The 15,746-nt window shown below is 44.7% G+C and overlaps 1 protein-coding gene across 2 annotated transcripts in view; it reads right to left on the reverse strand.

Moving 5' to 3' along the window:
- Positions 1–15,343, reverse strand: part of LOC147456918 (potassium channel KAT3-like) — a 142,295-nt gene extending 126,952 nt beyond the window's left edge. The window contains exon 1 of one of the 2 annotated variants that reach the window (XM_086511997.1): positions 14,889–15,343. In XM_086511997.1, the coding sequence (XP_086368123.1) occupies positions 14,889–15,085 (197 nt within the window). In that variant the 5' untranslated portion in view covers positions 15,086–15,343. The remainder of the gene's footprint in view (positions 1–14,888) is intronic. The other variant, XM_086511996.1, reaches the window with a different exon arrangement.
- Between the last annotated feature and the right edge of the window lie 403 nt (positions 15,344–15,746).

Below are 15,746 nucleotides of genomic sequence, written 5' to 3' on the forward strand. Positions count from 1 at the left end.
GTAAAGTCAATTCACGTCCATCTTTGAACAAATTGATAGTATGTCCTCAAAAGCTAATTGTTGGATCATATTGGAATAACCAATGCTGACCAAGAATCATGTCGTAATAAGATAAAGGCATGACTTCAAAATCCAGTTGATCTGCATAAGTTTGAATCTCGGAACTGCAACTGTCAAACTGTCTGATCACAAGTCAAAATTGATCCATCTGCTAATTCCACATCATACAAGTGAGATGTCTTCTGAGTTGGTAAGCCAAGCTGTTGAACTATCTGAGTGCTGACAAAATTATTCGAGCATCCGCTGTCCACCAAAATATTGATGGAGTGACCATTAAGTGTTCCAAGAAGGCTCAAAACTTGCTTTGAGAGTGGCTCCAAAACTGAAGAATTGCACTGAGCATGGTTCATAAGAATAATCGTATCCTCTGAGACACGAATCGTATTGACCACAGATTTTCCTTTATCCTTAGCAAAATCTGGTTGTTCAAAATTCGATAATGTTTCCGCGTTGGAATTTCTTTTCAAATTAGACAGATTTGGTCTCTTTGGACATTGATACCATCTATGGTCACCACTGCAAATTGTACATAATGCTTTCTTCTTTGAAGTCGAAGATCCATTTAACGAAGAGCCTTGCTAAGTATTGGAAGGTCGATCTTGAGAAAAATCACGTCCTTTACCACGATCAAGTGGAGGAACATGTGAAGAAGATCTGCTTTCAGATTGTCGATCTTGAGAATAGAACCTTGAAGTTGAATAAGGTTGTGTTGCTTGTTGTCTAAACTGAGACTGATGTTGCTGACTTTGGCTATAGTTGTCTCTGCGATCGCGCTGTGAAAAGCGAGCGCTATTTGAAGATCTGTTACCAGGGAGAAAATTCCGTGTAGGGCGTCAATTATCGCCAAGACGCTCCACATAGGCAATTGCAGCATCCAAGGTGGTAGGGTTGTATTTGTGCACATCATCTTTCAGGTTGGGTTCGAGTCTGTCGATAAAGCTGTGAAGTTTATCAGAGGGACTAAGGGTCTCTATCTCCAGAGTTGTCTTTGGAACTCTGTGATGTACGTGGCCAAGGAACCTGTCTGGCTCAGGCAGCGAAGAGAGGATCGGGCATGAAAATCCGCATTGGCAGGTTCGAACGCCTTGCGAATAGCACACCGGAATTTATCCCAAGAAGGTGTGTGTTTACCATCAGCAACCCATCGTTGCCACCAAAGAAATGCTGTGTCCTTGAGCAGAGAACTAGCAAGTGCAACTTTTTTACTCTCGACCAAGTCTGTGTTCGATAAGTAAATCTCCATTTTGAACAGCCATTGGTCCAGCACGCGCTTGTCGCGGCGACCATTATATGGTTCCGGCAGTTTAACATCAAGCTTCTTCTTCTATGCAGCATTAAAAATTTTATAAAGTAATTGAAGTTCGCAATTGACTACCTCTTCAGTTGGATCTTGTTTGTTTGGTTCGTCCACTGAAGCTTCGGAAGAAGGTGTTGAAGATGCTGCATTTGTAGTTCGAGAAACAACAGGTCGACTTCGAGAAGTGTTTTGCGTGTGCATCTCATCCAAGCGAGTGTGAAGTGATGCGAGGCTTATGGAAAGTGTGGCCATCTGCTCCTTAATAAGAGTAAGGGCATCGTCAGATTGACCACCTCCGTCCTGAGAATTCGGCATGGTTACGCCTCAAAAGGAACTCGAACAGGTGTAATTCTAGGTCGGGAACAAATTCTGGGAATTGGAGCTGGAGAATCCGGAATAATAATAACCTTTGGTTCGGGTGCTGCCAATTGTTCGGGTTCTGGAGTATCCGGAATAAGTATTACTTCCGGCTCTGAGTACGGAAATTTACCCGCAAAATTTCATCGGGAAAAATCTGTGTACTGGTTCGCGTCGGCCATGTGTGCGAAATATCTTGCGCAGTAGGTGCACACAGAGCAGAGCAAGGGAGAGGCAACGTAATTTTTTTTGTTTATTTTTATAAAGGTAAGTTTACGTGAAGAGGCTTTCACATGGGAGTTTTTTTTAAATATGGGTGTTTTCACATGGGGTTAAAAATTTGGGTCTTGGGCGGCCAACTTAAATCACTTGCTTGGCTAGGTAAGTTTAATTAAAAAAACCTTGCACTGAATTGACTTGCTGCTATTGTGACCTGCCCAGCATAAAAATAAAGGCCAGCCAGCGCGTAGAGAGAAAACCCAGCCAGCGTATGGAAATTGCTGGCGCTTGGGTCGCTTGGGAAATTGCTGCCGCTTGAAGGTTGAAACGCGTGGGAGAAGATGCGAAAGGGTGCACATTTGAAGGGGTATCGCCAAAGGGTTTGCCAGTGATGAGGTAGCACCAAGGGGTGCTACGCCAAGTGGTGCAACTCTTCTCATCCAAGAGGTGCAAGGCTGCTGAATTTCAGCAGTGATGCGGAAGGGTGCCTGCCAGCAAAGGGTTGCTACCTTTTGGCACGAAGGGACACCTTCCGACGAAGAGGCATCTGACAATATTTTCAGCAGGCATGCCATACACACCCATCTTTGTCTCTTTTATATTTATGTACTTAATAAGAGAAGGGTTCGGGTTACCTCATACATGTTGGTAGGTAGTCCATCTTTCTACTGCTTCCATACAACACACTAGGTGAGGGTTGCGGGTAGGGTTGGCAACGGCGAGGCTAGGTAGACGCCAAGTCCAAAGGCCCGGGAAAAAAATTTGCTCTGATACCACTGTGAGGATTCTAGGTACTAATCCTTAATTAAGTACTTAAACTCATGATTAAGACTTAAGAAACTTGAACTGTACTCGAGACAAGACTTAGAATACTCTGTGTTTGATTGATTGAATGTGTCATACAAGGGCTCCTTATATAGGAGACGAAGAGACATAAATGAAAAGACACGTCTCTTGGTCTCTTGGTGAAGAGACATGACTTTAGACGTAAAGACACATCCTTTCGGCGAAGAGCTGCAACCATTGGGCGAAGAGTCGCACCCGTAGAGCGAAGGGGTGTGACCAGTCGTCGAAGGAGTGTGGCTTTTGGCGAAGAGACACGTCCTTTGGGCGAAGGGGTGTGACAATCCAAGCGCAGGGGTCCTCCTTGGCATGGCACTTCACGTTTCTGCAACTAGAAGTAGATGTATTGCTGTTAACATAGTCACAATCGTGACACATATCCTCTGGTTGCACACAGCATGATCATAAGCATTCCCATCAGAATCCTTCAGGGGGATTTTCCAATGCATTTAGCCTATTTTACCTATTTTTGACATTTTTCACTTATTATTTTTAAGTGACTTTTGTTGGAAAGTAGGTAGGGCAAATTGAGTAAGTTTGTATATAAGCAAACCTAGACTAGCACTAAATGGGAGAAGAGGCAGCAGGAGCTCCACCGCTCAACAGGCAACTTCTCAAGCAAGAACCCCTTGGGGACATTTCCCTCAAGCAGACAACATCAGCACTAGCGTTTTTCAACAGGCACCATCGCCATTGAACCTCAGTCAGCTAGCGTTTCCCTCAAGCTTCATCGCCAAGGAACTTCTCACCTAGCGTTAGCAAAATCCCTCAAATCGCCCTCATCTGTGCATGGCATTTTCAGCAAGATAAGCAACATCAGTTTCAGCCCTAAAAGACCATCACTTTCAGCCCTAAAGAACATCAGTTTTCAGCGCTAAAGACCCGCAGACTTTCAGCCATAAAGAGTAACAAGGGCAGCATTTTCTCTTGCGTTTTCATCCGCTGCAGATTTCAGCCCCTTAGCGTTTTTGGACAACAGTAGAAGGACAATAGATTTCAGCCATAGCGTCGGTCTCGCCATCACCATCATCGACACCGACATAGCCTAGACTTGCATCGTTCACATGCATTCCCATTGTACCAGTTTGTGCAATCAATAGTAGACCACTCTCGCCGGCGAGAGTGGGGCCTTCGGAGGAGGCTTTTACGTCGTCTTTGGTGTCGTATTCTCTTCTCTCTCTATCTCTCAGTCTCATACACTTGCACGCACAGTGTCCATTCACTTTGTTGTGATCATAGCACTCTCTCATCAAGAACGGAAGGCTCTCCCTTCCATAAGAACAAAAGGAACCTTGAGCACAGTTCGGAGCAGTCATCTTGAGCAAAGTTCAAACATTCATTCCGCAGCACCTAACATTGGTATCAGAGCTTTGGCAGTGTTCTATATCACTCAAAGAAAGAACCACAAGAATCACAAGAATTTTTTTTGCTTCTTAAGGTCGCACGAACCCAAGTTCGCTTGGGCGTGTCGATTCCTAATCGTGTTTTTGAAGAGTGACAGGAATCCCAAGAAAGAAGCTTATCCAGCCTCCCCTTGTGCCTCTTTTCACTCATTGAGAGCGGACAGTGCACTTAGCGGCCGGCCAATCGACGTGAGGTGGGAAAAAGCAACCTTGGTGTGAGCGCAAGGCTGCCAAGGGGTGCCCCCGTGGAAAAGAGTAGAACTCGGGTGAAGAGAAGATCCTTCTCAACACAGATTGCAAGCGAAAGAAAACCCTCAACAACCTCAAGAACCTCAAGATGTCACGTGACACATCCAACCCTATGTGTCCGTGGACAAGCTACAACACAACCAGGGTTCAGTCAGTCAAGTCAGTCTAGATTTAGAAGTGATCTGGCACTTTTGTGAGTCTGTTCGCAGACCGTGCATGTCCAAACACTTAGTGTAGATGCATATCCTCTGGTTGCACACAGCATGATCATAAGCATTCCCATCAAAATCCAACAGAACAGTCAAGGGAATTTTCCAGTGCATTTAGCCTATTTTACCTATTTTTGACATTTTTCACTTATTATTTTTAAGTGACTTTTGTTGGAAAGTAGGTAGGGCAATTTTGCTAAGTTTGTATATAAGCAAACTAGAGCTAGCACTATTTGGCAGAAGAGGCAACAGGAGCCAAGCTCAGCAGGCAACTTCTCAGCAAGACCAAGCCTTGGTGGTTTCCCTCCAAGCAGCAGATCCCCCTTCCATTAGCGTTTTTGGAAAGCATCTCAGTCTGGCGTTTTTGCATCATCACACCATCGCCAGAAGACCCCAACCACTAGCGTTTTGCATCTACCATCCATTGCCAGCAGAAGAAGCAGACAAGCTAGCGTTTTGACATCAACAGCCCTAGCGTTTTTTAAAGAACTTCAGCCTTTGCAGATGCAGCAATGTAGCGATTTGCAGCAGTAGGAGACCTTCAAGTCCAGCCCTAAAAGAAGTAGCAGATTCAGCCCGAAAGACCATCAGTTTTCAGCCCTCAAAAACCTCAGTTTTCAACCCTAAACCTGCAGATTTTCAGCGTCAAAGACCTACGAAAAACAGTCCCAGAATCAGCGTTTTTGGACAGCAGTAGAAAGATCGCAGATTTCAGCCCATAGCATTTTTGGACAGCAGTAGAAGGATTGCAGATTTCAGCCCTTAGGTCAGTCTCCTCTTCACTGTCATCATCGCCGACATAGCCTAGACTTGCATCAGTCACATGCATTCAGTTTGTACCAGTTTGTGCAATCATAAGTAGACCACTCTCGCCAACGAGAGTCGGGCCTTCGGAGGAGGGTTTTACAACGTCTCTGGTGTCGTATCTCTCTTCTCTCTCTATCTCTCAGTCTCATACACTTACACGCACAGTGTCCATTCACTTTGTTTGTGATCATAGCATTCTCTCATTAAGAACGGAAGGCTCTCCCTGCCATAAGAGCAAAAGGAACCTTGAGCACAGTTCGGAGCACTCATCTTGAGCAAAGCGCAACATTCATTCCGCTGCAGCTAACATTGGTATCAGAGCTTTTGCAGTGTTCTGTATCACTCAAGGAAAGAACCACAAGAATCACAAGAATTTTTTTTGCTTGTTGCGGTCGCATTTAACCCAAGATTCCTTGGGTGTGTCAATTCCTAATCGTGTTTTTGAAGAGTGATAGGAATCCCAAGAAAGAAGGGCTTGTCCAGCCTCCCCTTGTGTCTCTTTTCACTCATTGAGAGCGGAGCGTGCACTTAGCGGCCGGCCAATCGAGGTGAGGTGGGAAAAAGCAACCTTGGTGTGAGCGCAAGACCGCCAAGGGGTGCGCCCGCGGAAAGGAGTAGAACTCGGGTGAAGAGAAGATCCTTCTCAAACACAGTTTGCAAGCGAAAGAAAACCTCAAGAACCTCAAGACCCTCAAGAACCCAAGACCCGCAAGAACCCAAGTTCCTCGTGAACTTAAGAACCCAAGAACCCAAGACTTCAGTGGATGGTCATCACTCGAAGTGGAATGGCTACTTCGCTTGGAGGTGATCAGCATGAGAGAGGCGAAGATAAATTTTCCCCACCAGGAGGTTGTTCCGACCCTCCCCCTTCTCCATCTACGACAAGGATTGCACTAACTCCTATGAAGGAGTTGCCGCAATTGTTTCTGGAAGAAAGTTAGAACGCAAAGAAAGAGAAGCAGAAAGAAAGGCCTACGAAGAAGAAATGGCAGCCATAGATTGTGGAGGAAGAAATGGCAGCCATAGAGCGTTAGTATGACTTGGAAGAAAAAGAAAATCAAGCAAGATTTGATCGCGAGAACAAAGCAAGAATGCAAGAGATGTTGCGACTCTTTTCTCAAGTGCAGGCACAGATGCAAGAGATTCAGGAAAAGGAGACTCTCTCTGTCTCATCTTCTTCTCCAAAGCATGACACACAAGATTTGCATGATGATAAGCATGACGATGATTTGAATGACAATGATATGCATGATGATTTGGATGATAATGATGAGCATGATGATTTGCATGATCAAGATGTGATTTCTCACAAGCATGATGAGTTGCATGAAGATGATGTGATTGTTCACAAGGATGATGTGTTAGTGGATGCTTTTTCTAGCGAAGCTAACCTCGTTGTAGATTCGATCGATCACAAAGAATCGATCTTGGCTTTCGAGTTGAGGTCCACAGTTCCCCCACAAGAAGATTCGATAGATCCCGAAGAATCGATCTTGGCTCTCGAGCCTAGGTCCAAAGAACCCTCACAAGAAGTATTATGTATTCGCATGATTCGTCAGCACGCATTGTTCGAGTGTTTCATTCGTGATCGTTTCCTGTATTTTAGTCAGCGTCTTTATGTGATCCCTTTTCCTAGGCATGACATATTGTACGTTGAGCACGTTTCACTTATGAATGAGCACGAATGTATGCGGATTTTTCATGAAAAGCTGAAAAGTATGCATGTGAGGAAGTCACATTCCATGTCTCTTCCTTGGCATGACACAGTTGTAGAAAGAGCACATGAAAGTATGAGCACCAAGCATGCGCATTTCCGTTGTGAATTGCCACAGTTGATTTCTTTAGATCAAAAGAAAGACAAGATTGGATCTCATTGTTTGCGTGTGTGTGGTGAACGGTTTGGCACTCCGTCTCTTTGTTCATCTACATTGCATGCATAGTCTTTGAGGAAGACAAGACTTTTTCCAGTCACTTTACATGAAATAGGTATGTTCATGTTTTTGTGTTGTAGGTGGTTTCAGGAATTTTCAACCATGGAGATTCTTGAAGAAGAAAGAAGCATGACTCTCGACGAAGTTGAAGCATTGAAGGAGCCACAGAAGACTTTGTGTCTCTTTCCACGCGGCCCAAAGAAGCAAGCGTTGAAGACCTTTATGAAGTTCAAGTACCGCACGACCCACACATCAGAGTGGGCCGGCGAAGAGTCCCTTCCAGGATTCCGGATGCTATTGGCGATCTCCCTCGACGCCATACAGTTTGGTACCTCACTTTGAAAAGGAGGGGATGTCACGTGACACATCCAACCCTATGTGTCCGTGGACAAGCTACAACACAACCAGGGTTCAGTCAGTCAAGTCAGTCTAGATTTAGAAGTGATCTAGCACTTTTGTGAGTCTGTTCGCAGACCGTGCATGTCTAGACACTTAGTGTAGATGCATATCCTCTGGTTGCATACAACATGATCATAAGCATTCCCATCAGAATCCATTAGAATCAGTCAGGGGAATTTTCCAGTGTATTTAGCCTATTTTACCTATTTTTGATATTTTTCACTTATTATTTTTAAGTGACTTTTGTTGGAAAGTAGGTAGGGCAATTTTGCTAAGTTTGTATATAAACAAACTAGAGCTAGCACTATTTGGCAAAAGAGGCAACAGGAGCCAAGCTCAGCAGACAACTTCTCAGCAAGACCAAGCCTTGGTGGTTTCCCTCCAAGCAGCAGATCCCCCTTCCATTAGCGTTTTTGGAAAGCATCTCAGTCTGGCGTTTTTGCATCATCACACCATCGCCAAAAGACCCAGCCACTAGCGTTTTGCATCTACCATCCATCGCCAGCAGAAGAAGCAGACAAGCTAGCGTTTTGACATCAACAGCCCTAGCATTTTTTTCAGAACTTCAGCCTTTGCAAATTCAGCAATGCAGCAATTTGCAGCAGTAGGAGACCTTCAAGAAGAAGTAGCAGATTCAGCCCGAAAGACCATCAGTTTTCACCCCTCAGAAACCTCAGTTTTCAGCCCTAAACCTGCAGATTTTCAGCGCCAAAGACCTACGAAAAACAGTCCCAGAATCAGCGTTTTTGGACAGCAGTAGAAAGATCACAGATTTCAGCCCATAGCGTTTTTGGACAGCAGTAGAAGGATTGCAGATTTCAGCCCTTAGGTCAGTCTCCTCTTCACTGTCGTCATCGCCGACATAGCCTAGACTTGCATCAGTCACATGCATTCAGTTTGTGCAATCATAAGTATTGGAGGGTTTTACGTCTCTGGTGTCGTATCTCTCTTTTCTCTCTATCTCTCAGTCTCATACACTTACACGCATAGTGTCCATTCACTTTGTTTGTGATCATAACATTCTCTCATTAAGAACGGAAGGCTCTCCCTTCCATAAGAACAAAAGGAACCTTGAGCACAGTTTGAAGCACTCATCTTGAGCAAAGCGCAACATTCATTCCGTTGCACCTAACACAAGACCCTCAAGAACCCAAGTTCCCCGTGAACTTAAGAACCAAAGATCATAGTGCATGGTCATCACCCGAAGCGGAATGGATACTTCGTATACAGGTGATAAGCATGAGAGAGGCGACGAAGAATTTTCCCCACCAAGAGATTTTTCCGACCCTCCCCCTTCGCCATCTACGCCACAAATTGTACCAAATCCTATGGAGGCGATGGTCAAGACGATAATGGACATGATGGCCAAACAAGAAGCGACTCGCATTGCCTTGGAACGCGAGCGCGACAAACGAAAAGAAAGAAAGGCACAAAGAAAGGAGGAAGCTGAAGCAAGACGAGCGGCCTGGGAGGTAGATCGGGAGGCTCAACGAGCGGCCTTGGAGACCGAGCGTGAGGCTCAAAGAGAACTTCGCACTGAAGAATTGGTTCAACAAGTTCTTGCCCCGAAGTCTGAACCAGCCAAAGAGGTTGGTAGTTCCTCAAGTGGCGCAAGCCGTGATGCGGACTCCAACAATCCAGTCACAGAGAAGTTGACTTTCAGTAAGTATGATGGTAAGATGGATGCTACAGTTATTCATTCTTGGTTGCATCAATTTAATGCTTATTTTGCGACAACTAAAAAGACAGGGAATAGCAAGGTTTTGATGGCAGCTATGTACCTTGCCGGTTATGTCTTTCTCTAATCATGTTTTGCAGCTCGGCACTCAATTACGCAAATCGGATTCGGAGCGCAAGGAGGCATTCCTTTATGGATTGGACGAGTATATCAAGTATGATGTCGAGGTACTTGATCCAATCGATCTCAACAAGGCGGTAGCAATTGCTCTCGCACACGAGATGAAGCACAACAAGGGAAAGCCTAAGGAGAACAAGACTTCCACAAGTACCTCTCAGACTTCTCAGAACCCTCACAACGGTAAGAACGGTAACTCTTCTAACCAATCTTCCAACAGTCTCTCAGAAAAGAATTCTTCCAATGAACCTAAGGGTAAGGCTAACACAATTGCTAAACCTAAGCTCACTCCAGATGAAAAGGTAGCACAAGGAATTCTAGAAGGATCACCATAGTTACCCGGAACGGGAACGGGAGGGTCCAGAACAACGGGACGGAGAGGAGGGGAGACCGGAACGGGAACGGGAACGGGAACGGGGCCGAAACGGTCCACCTAGAGTAAGGCTTGAATTACCTCCATTCAGCTTAGTCCCAAATAAACTCCTAAACAACTCTAAAACTACCCCCAAATATGCCCTCAAACTGCACCAAATATGTTCCCCGAACATCCCCAAATCTGCCCCCAGAAGCCCACTTTTTTTCCCCAAATGCCTACTTTTGCCCGTTCCGCCCCGCGTTTCGCCGTTCCGCCTCATGTTCCACCTCGTTCCCCCCATTCCGGAACACTGATCCGGTTACACCCCATTTCGGAACGGCGTTTTGTTCCCATGTCCGTTTCGGGAACTGGACTCGTCCAGAACGCCGTTTCGGAACGTTTGGGCTGTGTTCCCCCCGATCCCTGTTACACTGTACTTCACGTCGGAAGAGCAAAGCACTTATTCTAAGGAGGTCATTGTTTTCATTGTCACATTAAGGGTCACATAAAAAGAACATGTCCTAAGCTTGAATCGAATGAATCTAAAGAATCCACAGAACCCACTTCCTCTGTCAATGCAATTACTGATAACACGAGTGTGCCCCAAGTTTCTCCTGACCCTCCCATTGATGATTCTCTCATTAAATGTTATGGTCATATGACCGGGCAGCGTTTTGTCATATTGTTTGACCCACGTAGTATGCATGATGTGATCAGTCCCTCTCTTGTTGAGAGAGCCCGCCTAGAGGTTAGTCAAAAATCTCCTCTCGAGGACTCTGGCTTTGTTCCCGATATGGACTCTCATCACGCAAGAGTGTCTTAGTGTGTTGTTTACAATTCAACAAGCTGCTTTCCGTAGAAGATTTTCAGTCTCTCCTCTCTCAGGATGTGATATGATTTTGGGCATTCGATGGTTTCGTGAGCATAACCCTCTCATTGATTGGGAGGCTAACACTTTCACTCTCAATGCCAAAAGTGACTCTCCCATTGTCATTTGTGGAGAGGAGGTTGTTCATTCTCCCTCTCTTATTGCTAATGTGCAAAACAAGATTGAACGGATTCAGGAGAACGAGACTCTCTCAGTCTCTTCTTCTCTAAAGCATGACACACAGGATTTGCATGATTATGAAAAGCATGATGATGATTTGAATGACAATGATAAGCATGATGATTTGGATGATAAAACCATGATGATTTGCATGATCAAGATGTGATTTCTCACAAGCATGATGAGTAGCATGAAGAAGACGTGATTGTTCATAAGGTTGATGAGTTAGTTGATAAGCACTAGTACCGGAATGTCTGACATTCCGGGTGGCCAATGCAAACCGGAACGGCCGTTCCGGAACGTTCCGAAACGCCCCCGGACCATTCCGTAATGCCCCTGGAACAGCCAACAACCACAAACAAATTTGGCAAAAATTGAAAAAATTGAAGTAAATGTTTGGGCTTCTTTTGAAAATGTGCAAGGCCTCAAGGACTCATAAAATGCACCCCCCTCCCCCTTTCTCTTCACAAGCTAATCCTCAAGGCTCAAGCTCTCTCCCTCTCACTCTCAAGATCTCTCCCTCTCAAGACTCACTCTCTCAAGGCTCAAGGCTTCAAGCCTTCAAGCTCTCTTCCTCTCCCTCCCACTCTCTCAAATCTCTCCCTCTCCATCTCTCTCTCTCTCTCTCTCTCTCTCTCTCTCTCTCTCATCATCTAGTCATAGCAAGGTTAGAATGGTCTTCAAAACGAGTTTTTTGTGAGTATTAGAGTCAAAGCACTCTAATACTCCTAGTATTTAAACACAAGGAGCTAAAAATTGCACTATTTGGGTGTTTTTTATACCTCCCGTTCCGCGACGTTCACGTTCCGGACCCCTAGCCGTTCCCCCGTTCCGCGGGGATCCCGTTGCCGTTCCCGTTCCGCGTTCCGGGTAACTATGCCGTGCATGCCCTGTCACTTAGTGTAGATGCATATCCTCTGGTTGCACACAGCATGATCATAAGCATTCCCATCAAAATCCATCAGAATCCTTCAGGGGAATTTTCCAGTGCATTTAGCCTATTTTACCTATTTTTGACATTTTTCACTTATTATTTTTAAGTGACTTTTGTTGGAAAGTAGGTAGGGCAAATTGAGTAAGTTTGTCTATAAGCAAACCTAAACTAGCACTAAATGGCAGAAGAGGCGGCAGGAGCTCCACCACTCAACAGGCAACTTCTCAAGCAAGAACCCCTTGGGGACGTTTCTCTCAAGCAGACAACATCAGCACTAGTGTTTTTCAGCAGGCACCATCGCCACCGAACCTCAGTCAGCTAGCGTTTCCATCAAGCTTCATCGCCAAGGAACTTCTCAGCATAGCGTTAGCAAAATCCCTCAAATCGCCCTCATCTGTGCATGGCATTTTCAGCAAGATAAGCAACATCAGTTTCAGCCCTAAAAGACCATCAGTTTCAGCCCTAAAGAACATCAGTTTTCAGCCCTAAAGACCCGCAGACTTTCAGCCATAAAGAGCAGCAAGGGCAGCGTTTTCTCCTGCGTTTTCAGCCGCAGCAGATTTCAGCCCCTTAGCGTTTTTGGACAACAGTAGAAGGACAGTAGATTTCAACCATAGCGTCAGTCTCGCCATCACCGTCGTCGACACCGACATAGCCTAGACTTGCATCGGTCACATGCATTCCCATTGTACCAGTTTGTGCAATCAATAGTAGCTCACTCTCACCGACGAGAGGGGGGCCTTCGGAGGAGGGTTTTACGTCTCTGGTGTCGTATTCTCTTCTCTCTCTTTCTCTCAGTCTCATACACTTGCACGCACAGTGTCCATTCACTTTGTTGTGATCATAGCACTCTCTCATTAAGAACGGAAGGCTCTCCCTTCCATAAGAACAAAAGGAACCTTGAGCACAGTTCGGAGCACTCATCTTGAGCAAAGTTCAAACATTCATTCCGCTGCACCTAACAGATATGAAGCTAATTCAAGAGCTAATCCCTACGATCCTAGGCCATATATACATGACATTAGTACTATGGCCGATGGTCGGTGGTCAGTGGCCGCAGTCAGTGGGTTGGCATGGTCCATACCGCACATCAAACACATACACACTTATCTACCACCACTTGTAACACTATATAAGGAGGCCATCTTTATGAACCATGGCATCTTATATTGAAGGATAACCAGACCCTTATATTCCTGCCTACTAGTACTAGTTTCTATATCACCATCTAAGCTCTACCTTGACAGCGCATGGGTGGATGATGCCATCACTCTATAATAGTGTTAATCTAAATTTGATTTGCGACTAATCTACTTCGCATCGTATCTCTCTCTACTATCCTTACTACAAGATCATATTTAATCTATATTTCTTACATGGTATTAGAGCTTTAAGTGCTCGTAGCTAAAATTGTACGAGAAGTACTTGTATTACCTTGCAAAATCAATCCCTTATTATGTCAACGTCTTCAAATGTTATTGCCACTGCTACTCGGCTACGAATTCGTCCACCAGCATGCACAGAAAGCAAGCTTGATGGCACCAACTCCACCCTGTGGAAATTCAAAGTTTCTACGATTTTGGATTCGTATGAATTAGTGGATACAGTGTTGGTGCAAAATGGTGCTTACCTAGAGCCTACTACAACAACTGATCCAAAAAATCCAAGCCTTGTAATTCCTACACATGCTACTCTTCTATGTGCTTGAAAGAGAAGGAATGCGGATGCGTTGTGCACCATTTTCATGTGTATAAGTGATTCTATTCTCACTTTAATCTAGCATACCATTAAATCACATGTAGCTTGGAGCATATTGGCTCGCCAATATGAAGCGCAAAATCACACCACAATTCAAAGGATCCTATCATAGTCGAGCCAAAGACATGAGTAGAATATGTAAGGCTTGCTCACCGTTAATTTGAAGCTATGCATGGCTTTATCTTGTTTCTATTGTTTTACCCTCACCAAGTGATCGAAATGAGGACCATACTAGCTTTTTCATGAGATGCATATGTGATCATTGTTGTGAGAGGAAGGTCTTACCAGATGAATAGGGAGTAGACACTCCTCTTTTACAAGAAAATGATTAACATTGTATGTGGATAATAGAATACAGCTTAAATTAGAGGTTTGCTAAAAATTCTTGTGGACTTGTCTTCAAAAGACTGAAATAAACAGCTCTGAATCGAGCATAAAACCCTTGACCACACGCATAAGTAGATAGTAAACCCAATGCAGGTTTCAATTGAATTTAAGAGATAATTAGAGTCCGGATAACAAGAGTTGGCCACCAACGTGTAGGCAATTCCAAAATTGGTGCCTTATAATTGTGTTCTAGACCACTTGAAGTCCGGCCATGTTGCCTTCCTCAAAATGGTGAAGAAAATTGAAGGGGTGAGGGGAGTGGAAATGGGAACGAGAACGGAAATGGAAGCGGGAAAACGAGAAAAGAATGGAATTAGAGACTCTCAAGTAGCTATACCTCAAAAAGATCATTCCCGCTAGCAGTGATGTGTCCGTATGGCATACTACAGCTGGTTTACATATGATAAGCCATTGCACTCGGGTAGGGATTTATTAGAGACATTTATCTAGCAAAACCATTCAAGTCAATAGATCGAACTTACTCTATTCTCATGTGACGCCAAGACTACAATACGAAAGAGCTTGAAGATTGATGAAGAATGCATTGTGAATTTAATTTGTTATTAACAGACCTAGCCTATGTGTACTTCCAAACAGAAGAGTTGAACGCTTCTGCCACACATTTAGGAATGGTTTGGTCACCCTGGGGCTGCCTGGTGCCAAATAAACTTAATACCTTCCTGCATCTAGGCTGAAGTTGCGGCTACATTAAACCCAGGCCACTATGAATCACACATGCGACGGTTGCAACATGTCAGGAACATGCCTGGATCATACCTGTAGATAAAGTCATTTGGAAAGATGATGTATTTGCTAGCAGGAACCACTCCGCTGCTGCTGCGAAGGCCAAGCACTGGTAGCAGTCCACTTGAGAAGCTGTCCCGTGGATACTTCAACCCTTCTTTCACTGCCCTCCCACATCCTGCTGCACCCTCCATGCATCGTAAACCTATCTTCTTCATCATCTTCTCCATGTCTTGAAATATGAAGACCTTCAATGAGTATCTTCATGTGCTCATGTGTGGCGAGCAGGCGTGAGCTGTCACAGTGAGAGTGTGTGTGTGTGTGTGTGTGAGAGAGAGAGAGAGAAAGAGAGAGAGAGAGAGAGTCTCGTTTAATCGGTTCCTTGCACTGGAGCAGGGCGGGGTAGCGAACAATTGAAAGGTGATGCGTGGAGGCGCCACCATCGCCACGCAGCGCCTCCACATATCACGTTTCAATTCGTCGCTCTCAGAGTGAGTTCGAAGCTTGCGAGACGGCACATATTACAAATTTTCAAGTCCTTTCGATTAACGAGCTCACACGACTCGGCTCTTACCAAGGGGTCATTCTTATAGACAGTTTTTTCAAGCTCAAACATATGAGTCTGAGTGTACGTACCTAAGTGTGCATAAATATGTGTGTGTGTGTGTGTGTGTGTGTGTGTGTGTGTGTGGGGCTATTCTTATATATTTCCATAGGACAAGCATCTCTCTCTCTCTCTCTCTCTCTCTCTCTCTCTCTCTCACAGACGTGGGTAGCATTTTAAATTTTCTTATCGATGTACCAATTATTAATTTCTCTTGCTAAATTCTACTACAAATTGTGACATGGGTGACACACATCTTATCAAAAGAGCACAATTTGTTAAATATG

Source organism: Adiantum capillus-veneris, chromosome 5 (assembly GCF_014529385.1).
Source record: "Adiantum capillus-veneris isolate H3 chromosome 5, ASM1452938v2, whole genome shotgun sequence".
Lineage (NCBI taxonomy): Eukaryota > Viridiplantae > Streptophyta > Polypodiopsida > Polypodiales > Pteridaceae > Adiantum > Adiantum capillus-veneris.